We start from the raw sequence: 23,480 nt of genomic DNA, 5'->3' as shown, positions 1-23,480 counted from the left end.
AGTAGTTTTTGCATGAATTCATCTTATTTTATGCTCTAAACACAGAATCTGATATACAAATAAGTACCACACGTAGGTTTTTAATTTAATATTTATTTCATCAAAAAACAATATTATTAAAGCTATTATCTTCATTCGGGTTTAAAGGCCGTCGTCGATTAGAATTACTTCCTAACGTTTCGCTAGCACGAGTGGCGAGCTTCTTCAGAGGTCCTTCAATCTCCGATGTTGGACGTAGACTGACGATTTCTCCTGCGCAGGTAGTATTTATGCCGATTGGAGGAGGGCGGGGCTTGTTCCGCTTCGGTTGGTCTCGGGATATCGATCGGTACTGCTCGGGCGTTCCTAAGGATCGGGTTCCAGATTTGGTTGAGTCTAAGGGTCTCCTCCTTTCGGTTGAAATTGTGTGGGTGTTTCTGAATCTCAATGGCTTCCCTGACTAGTCTGTTGTGATAGCCGTTGACCGATGCTAGTAACTTACAGCTCTCAAAGTGTATCCTGTGTTCCCCGCTGCCCAGTGCGTGTTCAGCCACTGCAGACTTCTCTGTATGTCCTAGCCTGCAGCTTGCTTTATGCTCCTTAAGTCTCGTTCCCATTGATCTCTTGGTAGTTCCGATGTAGACCTTTCCGCATGAACACGGAATGCGGTAGACTCCTGCAGCTGAAAGTGAGCCCCTCTTGTCCTTCGCTGACCTGATGGTCTGCTGGATCTTCTTTGTAGGCTTAAAGATTGTTTTGATGTCGTGTCTTTTCAATACTCTGCCAATCCTGTCGGTGACACTCGGAATATACGGCAGATATGCGTGGGAGGTGGAGGGTCGTTGTTCGGTATCCCGTGATCTTGATGATCTTGAGTTCATTGATCTCTCGATCTCCCTCTTACTGTAGCCATTTGCCTCGAACGCAGTTTTTAGGTGTTCAAGTTCCATCTGGAGGTTCTCCGGTTCGCAAATCCTTCGGGCTCGTTCTGTCAGGATTCTGATAACCCCATACTTTTGACTTGGGTGATGGTTGGATAGAGCATGCAGGTATCTGTCCGTATGGGTTGGTTTTTTGTAAACTGTGTGGCCCAGCTTGTTACCTCGCTTCCTCACTAGTACGTCCAAGAATGCAAGTTGTTGGTCATTTTCAGTCTCCATAGTAAACTGGATGCTGGGATGCTGACTGTTGAGATGCTGCAGAAAGTTGTTGAGCTTGTCCATACCATGTTTCCAAATCACGAAGGTGTCATCCACGTACCGGAACCACGTTCCTTAACCAATTTAATATTATTAAAGTATAAATTATTATAAGGAAATAAAAAAATGTGGCGGCTTGAGTTTTACAGTAAAAAAATCCTAAATTATATTAACAAAACTAATAAATATCGTCAGTTATTTCATTGTGGAGTGATAGAATTCAAATTATTTAGTAGTTTTCTTCCTCTTCATAGATTCCATTGGAGTTTCTCGGTGAATTGACCAACAGAAATCAGCAAGCATTGCTGCTGACCATTTTCCATTGTAGCGTTTTTCAATTTGCATTATATCCTGATGAAACCTTTCACCATGCTCATCTGATCAGCAACAAAATTTTCAGGAAAAAAATCTAAATGCGAGTCTAAAAAATGGATCTTGATTGACATATTGCATCCTAAAGCTTTATAAGCAGAAAGTAGCTCCCGAATGATTTGTTGATAGTTGTCACTTCTTGCGTTCCCAAGAAAATTATGACACACCTCCACAAACGCTAGCCAAGCTCTTTTTTCTGCTTTGCTCAAATTCGAATCAAAAACCTCATCCTTCATGAGCTCACGTATTTTGTTTTTAAGTATTGAAAACCTGCACCCTCTTTATTCATAGCTTTCACAAAGTTTTTTATGAGTCCCAACTTTATGTGAAGGGGTGGCAGAAAAATTTTCTCGCATGGCACTAACGGTTTATGAGAAACATTTTTAAGTCCAGGAGTCAAACTTTTTCTTGATGGCCAGGTTTTTACTTACTTAAAAAAAATTCTCAAACTACACATCAAATACTTAAATCCAATGTAGAGAACATGAACTTTATGCAAAACTTACCAAAATATTTGATATAAAAGGTAAACAATTAAACGACAAGTTTTCACTGAACTGTTGTAGTGTCACAATGAATACTGCGCATGGGCGTATTTACTACCATAAAAATCACCTTCGGCACTTCCCTCCTTTCTCTTACAACTCTCTGAAACTCATTTTGTATGTATATTTACTTTTTGTAACGTTGACGAATGAAAAAATTGAAAAAAAAAACTACAATTTTGAAATATAAAAAAAACATATCGAAAAATCTAGACGTGATAGAAAAAATCGGCCAACGGAGATATATTCCAAACGTTTGAATCATTATATTTATCATCAAAATTTTTAAAGGGGGATTTCATTGTCAACCAGTGCCATTAACATCATATTAATTATTGACAACCAGGCGAAACATTTTGCAAAAAAAAAAAAATCACTCTACCTTGCGCATTCACCAAAAATAGAAAATTTAATGTTACCAATTTATTAATAAATATTTTAGACGCGTAATAGGATCTAAGTTATTATCGTCGACCTTGCTGAAGTTTCGCCAATCATCTTGTTGGCTTCTTCAGAGCTTGACTAAAACTGGCATTTTACTACATTTATAAATATCTACCCCGAAGGAAATCACGCTTCGTTTCAAAAAGTAGCCAGTCACGGAAAAGTAACATTCTGGAGTTGCGGTTGGTTAGTGAGAGGATATCCGGATATCGATCGAAAATGGTGTGGAAATGATCAATCCGCATCCGATTGTTGGCTAATTGTCTGCATATTCGGCACACGATTTGCATGGACTCGGATTTGGAGTTTCCACCGATAAATCGGAAAAAAGAACTATTGTCACAGCTTACTCTCTGTGTATTCTAAATTTCAAGTTATCGCACCTTCGTTGAAGTATGCGGAACAATGCTTTTCAAGATATCTTGATTATTTGAGTATATCATTTTCCAATGTAATTTGCATTTTCACCATGGAAAGAATTGATATCGAGAATTTATTTATCGTTTACAGGGCGTCTAAAGTGCTTTGTGTGCTTTGTAGAAATATAAGAACAAGGGGGATGGTTTCAGACAACATTATTCGTACTGTACTGTACTGTCACGGTAATATTCTCGCTTTTCCAATGTTGCCGGTTCTACCCGAAATCATTGAAATTGCGGGGAATGGGGTATCACCTAAATTATCAGTCTCTTGAAAGAAATTATGGATATCTGTGCACTTTTGGAGCTCTTCTGGAATCTCGAAGCGATTTTCAATTTTAGATATATTTAGTTTATTAGCGGTTCTCCAGAATTGTTGATCTTTTTTGTCAAAATGTTTTAAAATAAGTTATTTTTTCTCTAGCTATTGCTAGTTGTTTATAATATGTAAAATAATGAGGAGACGATGTTCGTATGTATTTTTTATTGAGCTTGTCAATTAACTTCATTAAAAATTTAATGTTTTCAGTAATCCATGGAGTGAAGGGTTTAACAGTGAATGTTTTGTTCCTTCCCTGGAGCTGGGTTGTCGGAAAACAGTATAAATTAGCAATAAATTGAGAGATAGGAGTAGGCGTACGACTTGATATCACAAGATCGATTGGACTATGCTGATTAATTAGAAAAATTATTCTAGATTATGGATTTTTAAGTTTTCTTTTTTGTAATGAAAATATTTTTAAAATGTTGAAAGAAATTATATCCCGGAATATTGAAACGATTGCTCCAGATGTTTTCGTTTAACCAAGTTTCATGTAAGCAAAATATGCCAAATAGTTCGCCAAATCCTCTTTTTAGTCATCTAACATGTAAAAGACCCACAGAAAAACATAAGCAATAAGGAGAAGAAATAACCTTTTTCTTTGTTAACAAATAAAGTTCAAAGCTACTTACTCCGAAATAAGGGGTCCGTTACTAAAGTTTAATGGACAGGTGGTATTGTAAGCAGTATACTTCGACCAGAAATATAGTGCTTTTACAACCGACCCCATGATTAACTTTGCCTACTGTTTATTACTCCAAAACCTCAGCCCCTTATAGAACACATTGCCGAGCAGATCACCATTTCTCACCCTCAATCTAGACGAGATGACGTCATTTACAATTACCACGTACTGCATGGTTTCAGAAAACAAGTAGTTTTTTGAAAACCATTTACTCCATTGCAAAAATTCGGATACCAGGAAACTAAGGAGATCCAGAGCTATATCCTCTATTTCGAACATTGTTATAATTATATACAGGGTACGTCGTTTTTGGGAAAAAATTCTAATAGACCCTAGAAATTTCCGCTTTTGTGGGTGAATTATTGGCCATACATGAAAAACTTTTGAAGATGTGATAATTTGATATGAACGGTATCGTAAACTATGTTGAGAGAGAGTTTGAGGTTTCGTCTATAATATAGGGGACGCAAGATATTTGAAAAAATATAATTTTAAATTGCAATTACCAGTACAAATTTTGATATGTTGTTGTTTACAAATCGAAGAACTATGTAGACGGCACAAAAATACGAAAAGAAGAATATTGTTAATCCACAAACACAAGACAAAAATGATTATTTTCAAACTAACTTGTAAGATGAATGGAGTACAGGTATTTACCCTTACCATTTGAACTATCCAGTGAAAACACCATCGCAAGGCTCGAGAATCGGGTACATAAATGCGTGTACTTACTGGAAGGATCGTATTCAAATACCTCCGTAATATATACGAACATATTGCAATTTAGATTAAACTCTTAAGAACGATATATATCATCTGAAGTTAAAATAAACGCTTCTACTTATTCGATAATACCCCGTAGCATCAAATTTAAAACGGTCCATTTCCGTTTAAAATAAAAATTTCAAGTTTCTACAAATATTCGTTACGGTCCATCTCAGGGAGGACCTACTTCCCCATGAAAATGTCAAAGCAATAAATGCACTATATTTTTGGTCGTATTATACCGACATTGTTAGTCGCGACCTCGCGACCTCAGATTTTTGCTTTGCACGCATTCACCCGCGTTATTTTGTGCGTTTTATTTTTTTTACTTAACGTCCCTCCTTATTTAACGTTAAAATCAATATCGTAGACGCCGGGCGCCAGTTCGCTGCGACATGCCGTCGGATTCGCAGGTCGTGCCTTTCCGTATAACCTAAATCCTCCGACTACGAACTTTTTCCCGACTCTACCCCAAAAGAAATTACCATGAGGCTGAAGTCACGTTCAATTTTTCTCCTCCGTGACCTCCCACACTGTCGGTGCGGATTCGTGATAATTGAACGAATATAAATTTCTAGTAAAAACCATGAATCCGTCTCAGTACTGTGATCAACGTTCCAGTAAGCAGCATGTTTGAGCCTTTCTTTTTCGTTTTCTTTCGCTTCTCTAAGTGCTGCTTCTCGGAAATGATTATGCTTGAGTTTTAATGAGATCGTTGCACGTTTTCTTATGATGCGCGAGATTGACTTCTGACAGTTTCTTATCATTCATTTCGATTTTATATTTTACGTTGCCTGGGTATAAATATGTTAAGTGGGAAGACCGTGCCTTATGAATTGCGCAAAAAACTGAAAATCCAGTTTAGTGTAAACAAAGGAAAAGACTTGAACTGACCTATTTTTCAAGCCAATATTTTCTTTTTTTACATTGATTATCTAAAAATATGAAAAATATATAAAAACTGAATGATTGAACAACGTCGCGATTTATTTTTTGGATTATTACAACAAAGAACTAATTGAAGTAAAAATAAAGTAATGGAAAAATTTGAATGGGTCCATTGAGATACAATGCGGCAATGTTGTTTTTATTACACCGTAAAGGACAATTAATTCCTGGCAATTTCTTATCACTAATTAAAATTCCATATTTCACTTTGCCGGGGTATAGAGATATTAAATAAGAGTTTGACTTATGAATTTAGAAAACAGTAAAAGCAAAAACGGAATTCATCGTATACAGGATGATTCAACAATGTTCGTTATCTCATTGGTTTCAAAAGTTATAAGAGTATAGTAAAGTATACAAGGTGACTTAAAAAAAATTGTTTTGAATTCCGTTCAAAATTCTTCAACTTTTTTATTAGGAATAAAACTTAACTGAAGTTAATAGTTAATCCAATATTTTAATAAAAACAAACACTAGTTTTCATACAAATGTTCTAGCTAGTTTACTTGCATTACAATTTTTATGAAGTATGCCATATAACCATTTATAATACTTGGCGATGTATTTATGGTTATTCTTCTTTCTGTTTGACACTATTACAATAATATTGTACTTGGTCATGATAAAACTACTAGCCAATAGAGCTTTGTTAAAATTTGAAAATGAACACTAGAAATAACTTTATAACAGCCGCAGATAAATCAAGAAATAGTTATTTGCAATTTTGGTTAAATTCGCAGAAAAAGTAAATAATATTAAATAATATAATATTATTAAATAATGTAATATTAAATAAATCTCATTTTTAATTATTATGACACAATAAATGTTTTAAAATATGCCCTTCTGCTTAAATACACAAATATTTTTTTTTGTATAGGGGTGTTTTGATTTCTTTGTGTTTGTGTTGGGTTTTAAAATAAATAAATAAAAATATAGAAAATACACACAATGAACATCTCCAAGAATACTTCTAATATAAAAAAAATGTTTTAGTATTTTTTAATTAATAGGTGCTGAAACTAATGAATAATAAATAATACTAGATTAAAGAAAACGATATCTTGAATTCGTTTTTAGGTTACTGGGCTTGCATTGTTTCTTTTTAATGGACTCGTTTTTTCTTATAAATAATTGCAAATTTATATTTCAAGTTACCTGGGGTATCAAGAAAGGTATTAGGTGAGAGGATTATCATTACGAATTGTAAAAAATAGCGGAAATCCAGTTTTCAGGTTATATTTGTGATTGCAAGTCTACTTTTTCTATCTTTTTCTTTTGTATTTGGATTAGACTGAAGAGCAAGTAAATTAAATTTAATACATATAACATTGTATGTGTGTTTTGTGTTGCATTGTAGAGGTTTTTTAATAAATTTAAAAAATTAGCTATAGAAAACATATAGACTTTGCATTTTGAAGTTGTTCTTGTTACAACTCGGTAAACATTATTTGAATATATTTTGGAGTCACTACCAATAGAACAAAAGCAATAAGAACAGATCAATAAAGCACAACGTATTAAACCAGCCCGAAAAAAAGTGAAAGAAAAATATACACCATTAGTTTGACGCTGACTTCCTTTTTTGGGATACTATAAAAGAATAACTAAAAGTAATTGGAGAGAAAGCAAAATTAACAGTGAATTTTGAATGGGATGAAGGGAGAGTGAGAGAGTGATTTTTGACATTACTACGAGTGAAATGGTATTTGTATGAAATCAGGAGAGACACCATTTGATATAACTAATTGCTGTTATAAATTTTACATTCTTGAATAAAAAAAGTAAAAGTTTAATAAACAATGAAGAAAATCTGGGTTTAAACTGGCGCGTATTGTAGGTTAGTTTCGGATAGTTCTGGGTAACTTTGGAAGAAAGGTTTTCTCTCAGAAGTATTGTAAAATAAATAAAGTAATATTCAGGCCTAATATAGGATAAGTTACAAAGGTATTTAATCTTTATTTTTTGCGATTTGAGGTGATATTTGTTATTGTTGCTTTCTTTCTTTGTTTTGTTTGTGGGTGCAATTATTATTATTTTTTTTACTGTTTTAAAATAAGTAAATTAATAAAAGGAAGTATATAATATGTGTGAGATGGATCATATATATATATATATATATATATATATATATATATATATATATATATATATATATATATATATATATATATATATATGTATATATATATATATATATATATATATATATATATATATATATATATATATATATATATATATATATATATATATATATATATATATATATATATATATATACATATATATATATATATATATATATATATATATATATATATATATATATATATATATATATATAAGATTACCTTATAAACAATAGATATAGAAGGTGTAATAAAATAAATAGAAAATTTTGGAGGCAATAAGAACAAAACAATAAATCAACAAGCTTTTTTGAAACCAACCAATAAAAAAGAGTCAAACTGATTTAAATTAGCAAGTATTGTTATCAAAGAATACCATTAAATATGAAAGAAAAATGTACAGAAAAAGCTTGTCCGTTTTTATTTTCTATTCAACTTTAATGATGCTTATTATCGAACGTTTGTTTACCAATTCAGTGTGATTACAGGCAGGAAGTATACGCTCGCGATACTGACAAAATGTTTCATATTGTTTTGTAAGATTGTGTAGAACAATTGAATGATAATCAACAGCAATCGTCATTTTTTATTGGGAAAAATCGTGGACACTGCTATTAAATTAACATTCAAATGTTTATACAATAAGCATAAAAATTTTGGTTTCAATATGAAGCTTAACTGCAACTTCCTATTACGGCTTCCGTTTTTATCAAAACAATGTTGGGATACGAAATCTGGGAATTAAAGATTCAAGTAAGATCCATAAATATGGAAAATATGCATCTATATCTATATCATACGGTCATCGATTGGGCTTATATTTACTTTGTATATTATTCAATACACACGACACCAAAATCTTAACAAATATCGCGTCCATATTTATTATTACTCGACTGTCTATCAAATATTACAATATTAATATTACATTTTGGACAGATACTATAAGTATTATTTAAAATGTTGATGTTCGAACAATGTAGGTGCAAATTAGTTAGAGATAAAAAGAAAATAATAAAAGAACTAGTAATATGACATGCCGATATGTTTTACTGAATAAAATTGGATATCGGCAAGCATCATTATTTCAAATAAACCTTCAATCTATGTTGGTACAAGCTTGAGTGAAGAATTTAAGATCTGAAACGGTTGTAAAGTCAAATAATTGTCAATATTCAATTTTTAGCCATTTTACGGTAATATTGTTGCCAAACCACATAGCGTTTGTACCGTCTCTAACCATTTTTATTCTTTGGTTCTTGGTCAGTAGGTAGAGGAGATTTTTTTAAGAAGCAAATGAGATTCTTCAAAATGAGGTTTTAATTAAATAAAACGCTGCAGTGCATATTAAAATTTTTGAGTCATGTCGATTTATAAGAAGTTTGTAATTCGCATAAATCCGACACATGTTCAAACAATTTCACTTGACGTTTTAAAAATAACGAATAACGAGGAACGGGGCGTACAAAAATTTTAACAATTTATCGCTTCAACAAGTTGTCGGAAATGGTTTCCTAAGTGCGGGCGACGGCAATTCCAGTGCCAAGTGCCACAGCTTTTAACGGTTAAATTATTCGTTGAACTGTATCGCGACGACGGAAAGCCCCGCTCTATTCGATTATTTATAAAACTGGTACAAAAAAAACGGACCATTACGGCTTCAATTGCATTCGAAAGTATCAAACTAATGAGGTAACAAAATGAATAAGAACTAAAAGTTCAGATTTTCACGAAATTATATTTTTTCACATGACAACACCGAGTCTTTATCAAATGTAATATTTACAAACGACTATATATACCGAAAAATGACATTCAAACCTTAATTAACGTTGTTGTGAGAATTTAAGTTCAATAAAGGAGAGATATTTAAATCTAATTGATCGATAAGCAATACATTTGAATGCCTCAATTTGTAAATCTCAATGGCTTCTAACAAATTTAATTTTCTACTTTTCGTGGCTGTATGTAAAATATCAAAATTGTCGTCAAAAATGTGTTTTTCTGTGTTTAAATGTGTAGCATAATTAGAATCTAGATTATTGTGTTTAAACGCACTTTTATGTTCGTTAATGCCTTTCTTGAAGGATCTACCTGTTTATCCAATATAAATTTTAGGAGAAGATCCGCATTTCAACCTGTAGACACCTGATTTTGAGATTTTGGACATTTCGTTTTATTGTTTTTTAAAAATTTTTGTTGTGTTGTATTGTTAGTTCTGAAAGCTATTTTTAAACCACATTTTGATAAATGTTTTGAAACTTTTTCACTGGGTTCTCCTATGTATGTAATTGTTCTGTATTAGATTTCGGATAAACAGAGTTTACTGTTATCTGGACTTGTTTTTTATTTATAATTTTATCTATAATGGACGGATTGCAGGCATTGTTTAGTGCAATTTATTTAATGATATTAAGTTCTTTGTTGTAATTTTCTGTTGAGAGTGGCGTATTAAGAAGTCTCTGTATAAAAGAGTGAAATGTAGCCATTTTGTGTGTATAAGGGTGATTTGAGCTGTTATGTATGACTGTGTGGTGGTATAGATACGTGGATGATGGACAGACAATTGAATTCTTTTTTAAATTACATTAACTCATTAAATAATAGTATAAAATTCACTATCGAGATTGAACAAGATAACTATTAATTTTTTAGACAGCTAAAAACCGCAAAACAAATTATTTATCATAAACCTTCACACACGGACACAGTCATTTTTGACGACAATTTTGATATTCAACATACAGCCACAAAAAGTAGAAAATTAAATTTATTGGAAGTCATGGAGATTAACAAAATGAGACATTCAAATGTATTGCTTAAGGATCCATTAGATTCAAATACCTCTCCTTTATTGAACTTAAATTTTCACAATATTAATTTTGGTTTTATTGTAATTTTTCGGTATATATAGCAGGGATAAATAAATGATGATATGATAAAGACACGGTGTTGTCGAAACAATTGTCATGTCAAAATATATAATTTCGTGAAAATCCGAACTTTTAGTTCTTATTTCAACTAATGAGGTATCTCATTTGGACCATGTTATGCAAAAAACTTCCAACCCTCGGATCAATAATATTGAGATATTTGAAATTGAACTTTTTCCAAATTAGAAAATTTGCAGCCAACGCACACATAACTGAATAAAAAAAAACAGTAGCAATAGTACAAGTATCATGTTATTTTACGGTATAACTTGTTTTTTTTTTTTTCAAAAATACCTAACATTGTGTGGCTTGGTAGGATTTTGCAAAATGGAAAACAGGAATAGGAAGTATCAACACATTTTCGATAGCTTAAGTATCTACTCTGCTTCAACATTGAAATCTAGCTCCTCCACGTCCAATCCATCTACTTCTTCAACTATACGTTTATCCGATTTTAAGTTGCTATAAAAAGGCAGAGCATCTCCGGGTATAAGATACATCGTTTAAGTTCTTAAGTTTCTCTTCAGTGATTGGTTTACCCTGAACTAATGGTTTTCGATGATCTTTGGTTTGCAATTATTTTCTTTACCTAAGATTTTACGGCAGTTGCTCATAATATCAATATCATGCGTTCTATATCGCTGAAATCCGAGTCATTTGGCGTATTTTGTAAAACATAATGAAGGAAAAGAGTCATTTTAATAGTTCTGTTTTGACCCCTCACGAGTCACTCCACAGAATAAGAGGTTTCACTTCTGAGATAAAGTATGTTTGACCATTTTTCAGAGAAACTTCCACAGTCTACTGTAATACTTTTTATAAAACTTCTGGATTCCTCCTGCGTCGGTTTTTGTTGACTCGAACTAGCTAACGTTTCGCCAATCATCCTGTTGGCTTCTTCAGAACTTAGCAGTTTCTTCGATGTCATACGCAATATTCAAGTTTCAGCCGTATTTATAATTTTGTTGCAAAACCACATAACATAACATAACAGTTGTCTCGTTTGGTTAATTTTGGTTAGTTAGTTAGCTTACTACTGTGTTATAAAATGTAAAGTAAAATAAACAATCTCTTTTGACAGAAAGTACGTCTAATTATCATAATTGTCATAAAGATATTTGTTTGCCCCTAGATGTTATTATAATAGTCTGGGTTTTTAGTAGGCTGTGAAATGTGACAAATCGGAAAATATACCCATCTGACAAAACGCAAGACTCATCTTCCATGTCGTTATTTAATTCCTGACGAAATCTCTTAATTATCTACTATTGCTTTCTCAGTGTCAGCAAAACGCATGTGGAGCTGAAAGAATAGAGGCAGCAAATTATATTATCCTAACGGAAGACATTTTAGTAGACCAGTATCTAGTCTAGTTTAAGTAAACGTTTGCCAATCCAGAAGAAAACTGTATTAATGTTCGTGTTTTTAAGACAATTTTTCTTTAATAGTAATGTTGGAACTTTTTAAGAAATCGCTTGCCGATTTTATTAGAAAAAGTTCCTTTACAAACCAACACACTTTTTTCACGAAGTTAGAAATTTTTTGGACCAGATGGGAAGGGGCAGTTTTTTCCCGTGGCCAGCCAAATTTCTAGACCTTATTGTAGTGGACGTAGAATAGAATATAGCCACGTTCAAGAGCGGAATACACGCAAGATAAATTGAAAATATCGTCGCATTTAATTTTTTTTTTCAGGAAATACTTTTTTTGCCATTGTGTGGTAATAGGATACTCAGTAGCAATCACCATCTTACTTATAGCAACTCTAAGCTTATTAAAATCTATTTAGGAGTTATGGGCATTCCCGGACCCACCAATACCACCAACACCAATCTACCAGTTTTCTTTTAGAAATAGAGTATCTATCTAACAAAAAATATTTGAAAAAGACTGTAATTGGAAGAACAATCATCCAACTATAAAGCTTTTAAGAGGATTAAATTTTTAATATCGCATAAACAAGAAAAGGCTGGTCCTAACCTTCAATTTTGTTTTGTTTGTACTGATGAGATATTTATTTACCGGCTAGACCACTAGATTTTAATTGTAGCTTATAGCACATAGTATTTAAATTGTTTGATATATTGCATAACATTTTTCTGTGTATTAGTTTTTGGGTACATTTTTTCAAAATCCGAGTATATTCACTGACATGACGCTATATCGGTGTGTAATTAGGTATTCTACAGACGGAAGTTTACCGCATTTGCTGTATAATATACTATTAACTATTTTAGTTCCTTAATATTACGAACACTGGGAAGTGTGAGTCCGAAATACGCCGTCTTCTGAACAAAATATGGAAAGCCAAATCATCCAAATAGTCTCCAAGCGTTGATGTCTCGCAATACGGTTCTCCATTCGGAGTGCCGTTAAAAAAATGTGGACCCAAAATTGGGTCCTTAGAAAAACCTGCCCACAGATTATGACTGAGTCGAACTTGCGGTTGAATTTTTCGAAATTGCCTGGAATTGTTAATGCTCCAGATATGTTCATTGTTTCAATCGAATATTCCACAATTTGTAAAAGTGCTTTCGTCTGTCCAAATCACATTTTCTAGGAAACCTGGAAAATCGGGTCTCCTTCGCAGCCAATTAAAAAATTTGGGAGACACGAATTTTGTAGCATTTGAACCATTTCTCTTTAGGTGACTCCAAGCACTCGTATGAGAAGAGTCACCTACATCAGGGTAAACTTGGAGTCTGGATTTTCACTGGTTCATATTTACCTCTAAAATGCCAACTTTTACTGAAAGGAATAAAATAATTTCACGTTAATCTTGCCTCATTAACTAAATTTTCTTTAGTTTCCTCATCCCTTGTGTCTCCATATTTTTGTCTTGGTTTTTCCAAGGAAGCAAACTCAGCGAGATTTCTTGTCTTCACACTGTTTCTATCGTTTTTATAATGGTAAAGTCCATCTTTAGTGACATGAAATGTCGACAGATTTAAGGGAACGCAAATACAACGTGTGATACACCGATAAATACGGGCATTCAACACTGGAAAAATCCAATATGGCGACTATAAGCAAAAATAAAGTTGATGATGGTTTGAGAAAAACGAAACGTCGTAAGGGATTTTTGAGCTGGCCTTAAGATGAAGGCTAAAAAATTCCAATGAGAATGTACTTACAGATCTGCAAGTTTTTAAGTATAGACAAAAAATAAAAATGAAAACCAGAAGTTACATATTTTCTCTTAATATTTCCGGAAGTAACAAAAATAACTGAAATTTCTTAAACATGTTACATTAAATGACGTGCATTAATAGAGGTTTGCCCGGCCTGTAGATGAATTACCGATCCCAAACATGAAGCTCAATCGGGCGTGTCATAACGACACTGTTTTCGTATGTTTGCGGGTTTCCCTAATTTGCGAAAGCGCGTCAAATATTCGTGCGGGTATTAATTATTACATACTAAGTGCAACATTAAAATGTCTGGTCACATTGCAAGACGTAGACACAAAATTGGCACCCAATGTTACGCGAGATATATACCGAGTAATTGAAACTTACAGCGCCTATTGTTAGTCAGAGCCCATTATTATTATCATCTATACAAAGTCGTGTATGGTCGCTTACTCGGTTATTAATTGTGTAAAGGTGACGATAACGTGGACGCCATTTATAATTTAAACTGAACAAATATGAGACAAAAGTGAATTATTTAATCATTGTAGTGTGTCGTTTGAAACCTAAGGCTGGTCAACTATAGTTTAGACAGCTTTCGCCATGTTGTGCCAGAAATCTTTTTGCATATCCGCCTACGTAATATGTTGCAAAAATCGTGGTAAGTTTCTAACCGCCCTATACGTTCGCCTTAGAAATTACGTAACAGTAAGATGGCATATCTTTTAGAGATAGTGAGTAATAACAGTTTAATTGTTTATGTAAAATCAGTGCCGGACGCTCAATAGGAGTTTTAAACTAGCCAAATATACTTTTTATAAAAGTTCTGGATTCCTCCTGGGTCGGTTTTTGCTGACGTTTCGTCAATCATCCTGTTGGCATCTGCAGAGCTTGACTGAAACTGGCTCGCATTTTACTCTGTACCTGCTTGTATATTGTTTGAGGGGCATAAACACTGTCTCGGATGACTCATTCCCATATTGGTGACAGGTGAAGACCTGAGTCGCGGTTAAGATTGTTAGGTTGCTTACAGATTTCCATACACTCTCTGATTTTTCGTTGGTAGAGGAATGGATTACATGCAAGAATTTTAGTTTTATCAAATAAAATTTTATGTCCAGTTTCATGATTGTGTTCGGCAACTGCTGATGAGTTTAACGCTCTTTCATGTTCTTTGAGCCTACTTGATATTTTTCGTCCGCTCTCTGCAATTAATTCTTTGTCGCATATGCATGGAATGCTGTAAACTCCTGGCATCTCAAATTTAACTATTTCTTTGAAGGATCGAAGATGTTGAGATATTTTTGGACAAGTGGTACATCTGGATTTGACGTTATATTTCTTTAGAACTTTTGATATATGATCAGTGATATTTTGAATGTAAGGAAGAGCGACAGTGGCAAGTGTGGAATTGCTTTCGACTTCATTACTGTTGGAAGATTGTGGTGAAGTGTGTTTTGTGATGGAACGCTTAATATCTTTAATGTGGAAATTACTAGAAAGAAGAGCAGGGGAAAGGTGTAATTCTGGGTCCAATGACTCGGGCTGAGATAGTTTTACAGCTCTATTAACAACAAAGTCGATAACCGATGATTTTTGGGCCGGATGGTGATGTGACAATGCATTAAGGTATCGGCCTGTGTGCGTAGGTTTTCTGTAAATACAATGACCCAATGTTAGGTCTGATTTTCTATTGATAAGGATATCTAAGAATGGGCGGTTGTTATTAGTATCTATTTCATTGAAAAAACGTATGTTAGGGTGTATAGAGTTTAAATGTCTATGAAAATCTACTAGGAATTCCTAATGTAGGTTGATACACTTTAGAGTAGTATACATATAATGAAAGTTTACAATATACAGTATATGTTTATAATAAAGGAAAATAAATAAATAATACATATTATACCAATATTTAGCGAATACATTAATATTAAATGTCATATTGAAGTTAAAATATTATTTATATTTAAGAACTAAAGAAATTAAATAGATGCTGACGTATATAAACACGTATCTGACTCTTATTCCGCAGAATCAGATTCGTCTACGCAGCATTTATCATCTACATTAATTACCATGAGTAACAATTTTATCTGGAAGTCACATGTATATGTTCAATAATTCATTTACTTCCGGACTTGTAAGTAGGAATTATTCGGAAGGTCCAGAATAATAATAATAATTATTATTATCTATTATTTGTTCAACCCATTATCTAATTTTGCAGTACCTTTGGGATTGCTCGATTCAAAATCCGGCCCCTTTTTACATCTAAGTAGCCGACCACCCCTGCTAATGGTTTTTATTAAGTATTTCTGCTTTTCTTTATCCAGTGCAGGTAGTACTTGATTAAGAAACTCGTCGGAACGTCGGAAAGACTCCCGGTGGATCGATGATGCCAGGTCTATCTTCATTCAGAACCCTGGAAATTGTGCCACATTACAATCGACACTCCGAGATGCGTTTTCAATATTCACCTCATCATAAAAATAAAAACATTTTTTACTTTGTTGGTCTACATTTTTCATAACTAAAGATTACTTGACCGATTCACTGAATAAGTAAATACACAACATCGCGTTGGTTTTTATGGGACAACTATTTGTACCTGTATTATTATTATTAGGCCATTACATTTTAAGAATCAAGATGGCACTTAAGTTATATTATAGAATTTCTCTATGTTTGTTTGTCTACGGCGACAACCATTTTTGATGGTTTATTACTCGCTACCATTAAAAGATAAGTACAAAGCTTGCATTTTTATTTGGTTTAATAATTTCCCATTTGTTAGTCAATTAGAATGAGTAATAGATGATGTTTTTCAAAAATGTGTGCTTTGCATAAAGCTGCCAACCAAAACAAGATTTTTTGATTTTTTAAATTAATTATTAAATTAAATTATTAATTAATTATGAGTGAGAACAAACAATACAGTTAAAACAGAATCATCCATCTGCCTTTTGAACTGAGGTGGCTTTTACTTGATGAAAATCCATTTAACAAAATAAATAGGAACTAAAAGTTCAGATTTTCACGAAATTATGTATTTTCGCTTGACAATTATTTCGACAACACCGTGTCTTTGTCATATGAAATATAATAATATGTGTCGTGTAATAATAGAGAGTTATTTAAATCTAGTTGATCGTTAAGCAATACATTTGAATGTGTCATTTTGTTAATCTCCATGGCTTCCAATAAATTTAATTAATGTATTAGGTTTCGAATAAATAGAGTTTACTGTTGTCTGGGTTTGTTTTTATTTATAATTTTGTCGATAATGGACGGATTGTAGCCGCTGTTCAGTGCAATTTGTTTAATGATATTAAGTTCTTTGTTGTAATTTTTTATTGAGGGTGGCGTATTAAGAATATATAAAAGAATGAAAGACAGCCATTTTGTTTGTATAAGGGTATTTTGAGCTGTTATGTATGACTGTGTCCCTGTGTGAAGGTTTATGGTGAATGGAAAAATCTAATTTGCTTTGTGTTGTCGTAAAAATGAAGTCTAAAAAATGAATAGAGTTACCCTGTTCAATCTTAGTCCTTCCGGGGAACAAAATATTGGCAAAAAAACTGATTTTCTCGATAAAGTATTTTATATTTCGGTTATTTATTAGTCTAAGAATTTGAAACTTATAAGTAATATGCTTTGGTATTTTCTCTATTTAATGATACCAAAAAGTTTTACACAAGTTGTATGGTTTGTTGTCGGGAACGGTTTCTTTCGGAGACTGCAATTTAATATATATATATATATATATATATATATATATATATATATATATATATAAATGGTTCTTATTTATTTTGTCATCAGCTCTTTTGTTACATTTTATCTATCAATAATATTCATAAAATGTTTGAAAACAGCTAGTTAATAATACAAGGCCCATAAATACGAAACATTTCACACACTGCAACTTGCACTTTGTTCTGTTTTCTTTGTAATCAGCGCTACTCGGTTAACTGGACATTGAACGGGATCTGGGCAATTTTTACAAAATACATCTGGACAAACGTAACGTTGAAATGGATACTATGGTTAAGAACGGCAAATATTAACTTAATTAATTATATAAATATTAAGTTTTTTCACAGCTTTGTCCATGTTGATAATCTGAGTGACCGTGATGGATACTGAATTACTGGAGTATTTTAGAAGAAACAAACACGCTTCAAGCTCTAATTTTTCCGGTGTCGAGGAAATCGTAATATTAAACATAATTAATAGTGTTGAAACTAAAAGTGTAGGGGTGGATCGTTAGTTAAACTTTGTATTCCTCATATATTATCTCACATCACAGATATAATACATATTTGTTTACAAAAATCTATTTTTCCTGATCAATGGAAAAAAGCCTAAAATGCAAACGAATTTTAATAATATCAGACCTATCACTATTCACGACCTTAAAAGTATATTTTGTAGAACAACTCTTTTATACCGGCAAATCAATCAGGTTCTAAAGCTGGACACAGTTGCACAACTGCCCTCTTGAAAATCGTTGTATACCTCAATGAGTACTACAACTATTGGAAGGAATACAATTATGAAATTCGACGCAAAATAAATGTCACCGCCAGTTATTATTATTATAGAAAAAAAAACTTTTCAACCATTCTAAAGCAATTATATCACGAAACTAGCCCCTTTATGCTTAAGTTAATAAATGATCAGTTGAAAAAGGCATAAAGGAATGAAAGATTTCGTTGACCAGGCTCACGGCTAGTGCAAACACTAATATGACGTAGTTAGGCCGAAACATTTGAATGTAATTTTTGCTTTGCTCTTTATAACAGAATATTTTTTAATCTTTCTTTTTAGTAATTAAAGTTTACAAGTGGTTTGTTTTCAGAACGGGCTTTAGAGATAAGCGACTTCGACGGCATAGTATCAACGGCAACGATGGGCGGTCGACAACTCAGCAAATCGACATCAGAGCTGAGTAGCCCCCGAGAAATGCCCGAAATTCGACCCAGTTCAGCTGCTCCTCCCGAGCACTCCCACATTACCGTGTACCAAAAGGCACATAGTTTTTTTGCTCAATTGAGGGTAAGCAGGATTTTCTACGGAAAATCAAGAAAAATTACATTACTCTATTTAAGAATACGTAATTTCCCGATGATAACCTACAGGACAAATGATCTTACCAATCTGTTATATTGGTTTTCCTAAAATATATATAGATTTGCATCATCAAGTTAAATAAATAAAATAAAATCAAGTTAAAATAAAATTAATATGCAGAAAGTTATAATCATTCTAATTAACAAATACATTTTACATAGTATAAAATTATCGAATCAATTTTTTTAAAGCCATGAATTCAAGAGAAAGTTAAAAAGTAGTTTTTATAGTTACGTTTTCTTGGAATGTATGGGGCAAAAAATGTATTCAGTCTCCACTATTATTACCTTCAGATAGCAAATATTTCTTTTTTGATCTGGTTGAATGGTTTATAATATTTAAGTTGTATAGCGCACTATCTGGAAAGTAATTTAGCTGGAAGTGTCCAAAAAAGTACAGTAAGTTTAGTTTCAATATCTCAAAAGCTATCCACTTTTCCATTGTGCATATTATTGCATTTACTCTTCACTTCCTCCGCTTTCATACCTTCAAAGAAGTGTTAGGAATTATTCCACATCAAGATTTTTAAATGAAACATTTCACTACTAGCGTTTCTGTTGTTGCTTACATATTTTTAAAAATATCATTACTGAACTGAAATGTTATTACTAAATCTTAAAAAAGGTAAATAGTTCAGAATCAGTATTTTAGGCTAGTAGGCATAGAAAAGATATGATTTCGTTATATTTTTCTTGAAAAGTGTATATTGTTAAATTTAATTTTTTAATTTTAAGTATTTAAAGTCACCTTAAAAATTTGAAATGGCCGTTACTCTTGGGAAATTTGGAAACATTAGTAATAAAAAAAAATAAATAAATAAAGCTAAACAAAAAAGCAAAATGCAGGAGCCAAGTTTTTTTCCAGGTACCGTATAAAACAAAACACTATCAACTTTCTCACATATAAGCCTACCTCATATAATTTTAAATAGAACACCCTGTATTTTGAATATGTGTTTAATATCGTATTCCGATTATAATGATGTAACACATCTTATATATTAGTCCACTCGTTTTTGAAAAATCAGCAAAAATAGGATTTTTTTTATATAATTTCCAAGATTGTCGTGACTGAGTGCAACAACAGTAATTATTTACAAATTAAAGTAGAACAAAAACACTAACAATTACAACACACGCTAAAGTGAAAAATTCTTTAACTATTCTAAATACGACTGTATGTGACCACCATTTTCCTGAACACATTTGTCATACACTTCACATTTCTCATATTTCTCATACACCCTAATTGTTAACTGAATGATTGCCTCTGAAATCCTTTGCCGAAGTGTAACGTCATTATTCCAAGGAGTTCTGCGCACTTGATTTTTTATGTGCCCCAAAAGAAAAAATCCATTAAAGTTAAGTCGGAGCTGTTAGCTGACCAATCCATAGTTCCGCCGTTCCCTATCCAACCCCTGGAATATTCAATGTTAAGAAAATTTTTAACTTGCGCAACATTGTGAGGAGGGGCACCGTCTTGCTGCCATATAATCAGCCCTGATATATTCAGGGGTAAAGTATGTTCATAGATGTGGAGGGATGTTGAAAACTTCGGTTTCTATAAGTTTGAGGACATTGGAGTTAACACGGGGAAAACATTGTTACGACGAATGGAAGATTTCAGTCAAACATGTTCAGTAGGATTAGATATACAGTGGTAAGGTGGAAGGCTTAAAACTGTATGCTCTAGATTTTTTGCATAATTATCACAGACGTATTCCTTTTGTAGGTTCAGGCTTTGTAGAACCTCACAGTAGGTATAAAATTATTTTCTATTACGGACCACAACTTTACCTGAATTTAAATTCCGAAACTTTAGGTAATAATCTTGTTGCATTGTGTGTTAGTGACCACCCTTGGATAATCCCATTCAAAAGCAATTGGTCACTTTCTTATATCTATGAACAGATCATAAATCTTCTATATATTACTCTCTTTGGTGTTCTAAGAGTTGCACTCTGATCTCCAATCAACTTTTGATCTCTAAATATCGGACCCAAAGTATGCCCATCTATCACACCACAACATACATTAATTAAAATAAATAAGAACCAAAAGTTCAGATTTACACGAAATTATATATTTTTACATGACAATTGTTTGTTATCACATTTGCCACCTCAGTTCAATCACACATTAATTGATTGGTACCCCTGGGTTTTTATTTCGTGCAGATGTCTAGGATTATTTAAAGACCAATATTGCGTATTTGGTCAATTACAACCCTTTGTTGAAGCGAATCGACTGTCATCAGTCCATTTGTTATTCTCATTATGTCTATTTAGAAAATCCAAACAAAACTGCATCCTCCTTTGACATCATTCTGCACTTGGTTTTTGAGTTTTACGAAATTCAAATGCATTATATTTATATTCTTTCAAAACTGAGTGGGTTGATCCCCGGGAAATACCTGTCTCTTCCTATACTCCAGTAATAGACAAAACTGGATGTGTTTCATAGAATCTTTAATATGTTTGCCTTATTTTCTTCATATAAAACATGATTCCGGCATACCATTATAGAATTTAATACGTTACCGTTTTCTGCAAATTTCTTTGCCAGCCTTGGAAATATCTGTTTTGAAGGAGCTCAGCGCTCTGACGATGAGCTGCGTTTGCTCTTTTGTTATTCAGAAAGTGTACTTGAAGCATATCACTCCTTTCACCGGTGCTAAATTCGCGAGGAACCATTTTAACAGTAATGACTTGGACAATAATTCAACCACCAACGTTGTTTACTAATAATATTATATACTAATTACATATATGTTATAGAGGGTGTTCCATTTTAAAAAATATGGTGTGGGATAATATATGTTAGAAAATTGATAGTGTTTTGTTTCTACGACACTTGGAAAAAACTTGGCTACTATATTTTGTTTTTTTTTGTTTACCTTGATATCTCTAAAAACAAAAAAATACAGCCAATTAAAATTTTATCAAGATAAATTGAACGCACGGTACATTTACAGCATTTGTTATGATCTGTCAGACGCGTCCGCGCAGTATAGATTAGGATTGGTTAGTCAAGAGCCTGTTTGGCGCCTGAAATATTTTTGCGATCGCGTTATTGCGTGTTGCAGAATCGACTGGGGCACAGCAAGCGGGAGAAACGTCACAAATCTCCCGGCAGGCAGGAATCGTCGGATTACGCTGCAGATCTTAGTAGTGACCACAGCACGCCGAGTACAGCTAGTCCCAGGCACCGGATCTACACGAGAACAGGCGAGTTATGGTGTTCTTTCAAACTTCCGTGTTTGCGTTCTCGATGCGTTCGTTCCGGTTAGTTTGGGTTTCATTTCTTCCTTTTTTTGTAGCAAAAAGGCTGCATTCGCTGATTGCGTAGTCATATAATTTCGTTTTCGGCGTTATATTTTGAAAATACATCGAACATTTGGAAGGGAACGCAATATATGTTTAAAAAATTGCGAATTTGTAAAATCTTTAGTATAGAGAATTATACTTTTTTACCACCTAAAATTAAACGAAAGGCTTTCTATGTACATAAGAATTTTATTTCATTCTGCTTTAAATTTTTGGATTACATTTTATGAACCGAGAAATTGATTGTTTTATTGTCTAAAAGAAAAAAAAATGGTTTTTGGTTATGCGTTTTCTTGCAAAATTTTGGTACAAAAATTTTATTAACTTCAGAAATATCAGGAAACAGTCTGCTTTGATTTTTTATTATACTTTTTGAACAGAGATTTTCATTTTTTATAGTGCTTAAAAGTAAAATAATAATTTTTAGCTTACATTTTTTCATGCAAAAACTTTGTTACATAAATTTTATAAAATTCAGAAATATCAGGAAATAGTCTGCTTCCATTTTTTTATTATATGTTTTGATTTTCTTTATTTTCTAAAAAGAAAAATACGTTTTTTTTTGTAACACTTTGGTACGTACACAAATTTTATTGAATTCAGAAATATCAGGAAGCAGTCTAAATATTTTATTATATTTTTTGAACAAAGATTTTAAATTTTTATAGTGTTTAAAAGTAAAAAAAATAATTTTTGGCTTATATTTTTCATGCAAAAACTTTGGTACACAAATTTTATTAAATTCGGAAATGTCAGGAAACAGTCTGCTTCAATTTTTTTATTGTATTTTTTGAACAGAGAAATTGTTTTTTTTTTGTTGTCTAAAAAGAGAAAAAGAACTTGGTTTTTGGTTAGCAAAATTTTGGTAGGTAAATTTTATTAAATTCAGAAATATGAGGAACCAGTCTGCTTTGATTTTATATATAGTGTTTAAAAGTAAAATACAAATAATTTTTCGCTTACATTTTTTTTTTCATGGAAAAACTTTGGTACACAAATTTTATTAAATTAAAAAATGTCAGGAAATAGTCTGCTTCAATTTTTTTATTATATTTTTTGAACCGAGAAATTTATTTTTTGTAGTTTGAAAGGAAAAAAAACCTGGTTTTGGGCTTATACTTTTTCTAGTATGCAAATTGTAT

General features: G+C 32.5%; 1 protein-coding gene across 6 annotated transcripts in view; it reads left to right on the top strand.

Moving 5' to 3' along the window:
- Positions 1-5,156: 5,156 nt before the first annotated feature.
- Positions 5,157-23,480, top strand: part of LOC132708257 (multiple C2 and transmembrane domain-containing protein) — a 60,542-nt gene continuing 42,218 nt past the window's right edge. For 2 of the 6 annotated variants that reach the window (XM_060680454.1, XM_060680453.1), the window contains exons 1-3: positions 14,259-14,538; positions 18,742-18,938; positions 22,098-22,296. In XM_060680454.1, the coding sequence (XP_060536437.1) occupies positions 14,481-14,538; positions 18,742-18,938; positions 22,098-22,296 (454 nt within the window). In that variant the 5' untranslated portion in view covers positions 14,259-14,480. Of the gene's footprint in view, positions 5,354-14,256; positions 14,539-18,741; positions 18,939-22,097; positions 22,297-23,480 lie in introns of those variants that run through there. The other 4 variants (XM_060680456.1, XM_060680455.1, XM_060680459.1 and 1 more) reach the window with 4 other exon arrangements.

Source organism: Cylas formicarius, unplaced genomic scaffold (assembly GCF_029955315.1).
Source record: "Cylas formicarius isolate icCylForm1 unplaced genomic scaffold, icCylForm1.1 PGA_scaffold_10__41_contigs__length_53128322, whole genome shotgun sequence".
NCBI classification, from domain to species: domain Eukaryota; kingdom Metazoa; phylum Arthropoda; class Insecta; order Coleoptera; family Brentidae; genus Cylas; species Cylas formicarius.
This window is presented reverse-complemented; position numbering and strand designations above follow the sequence as displayed.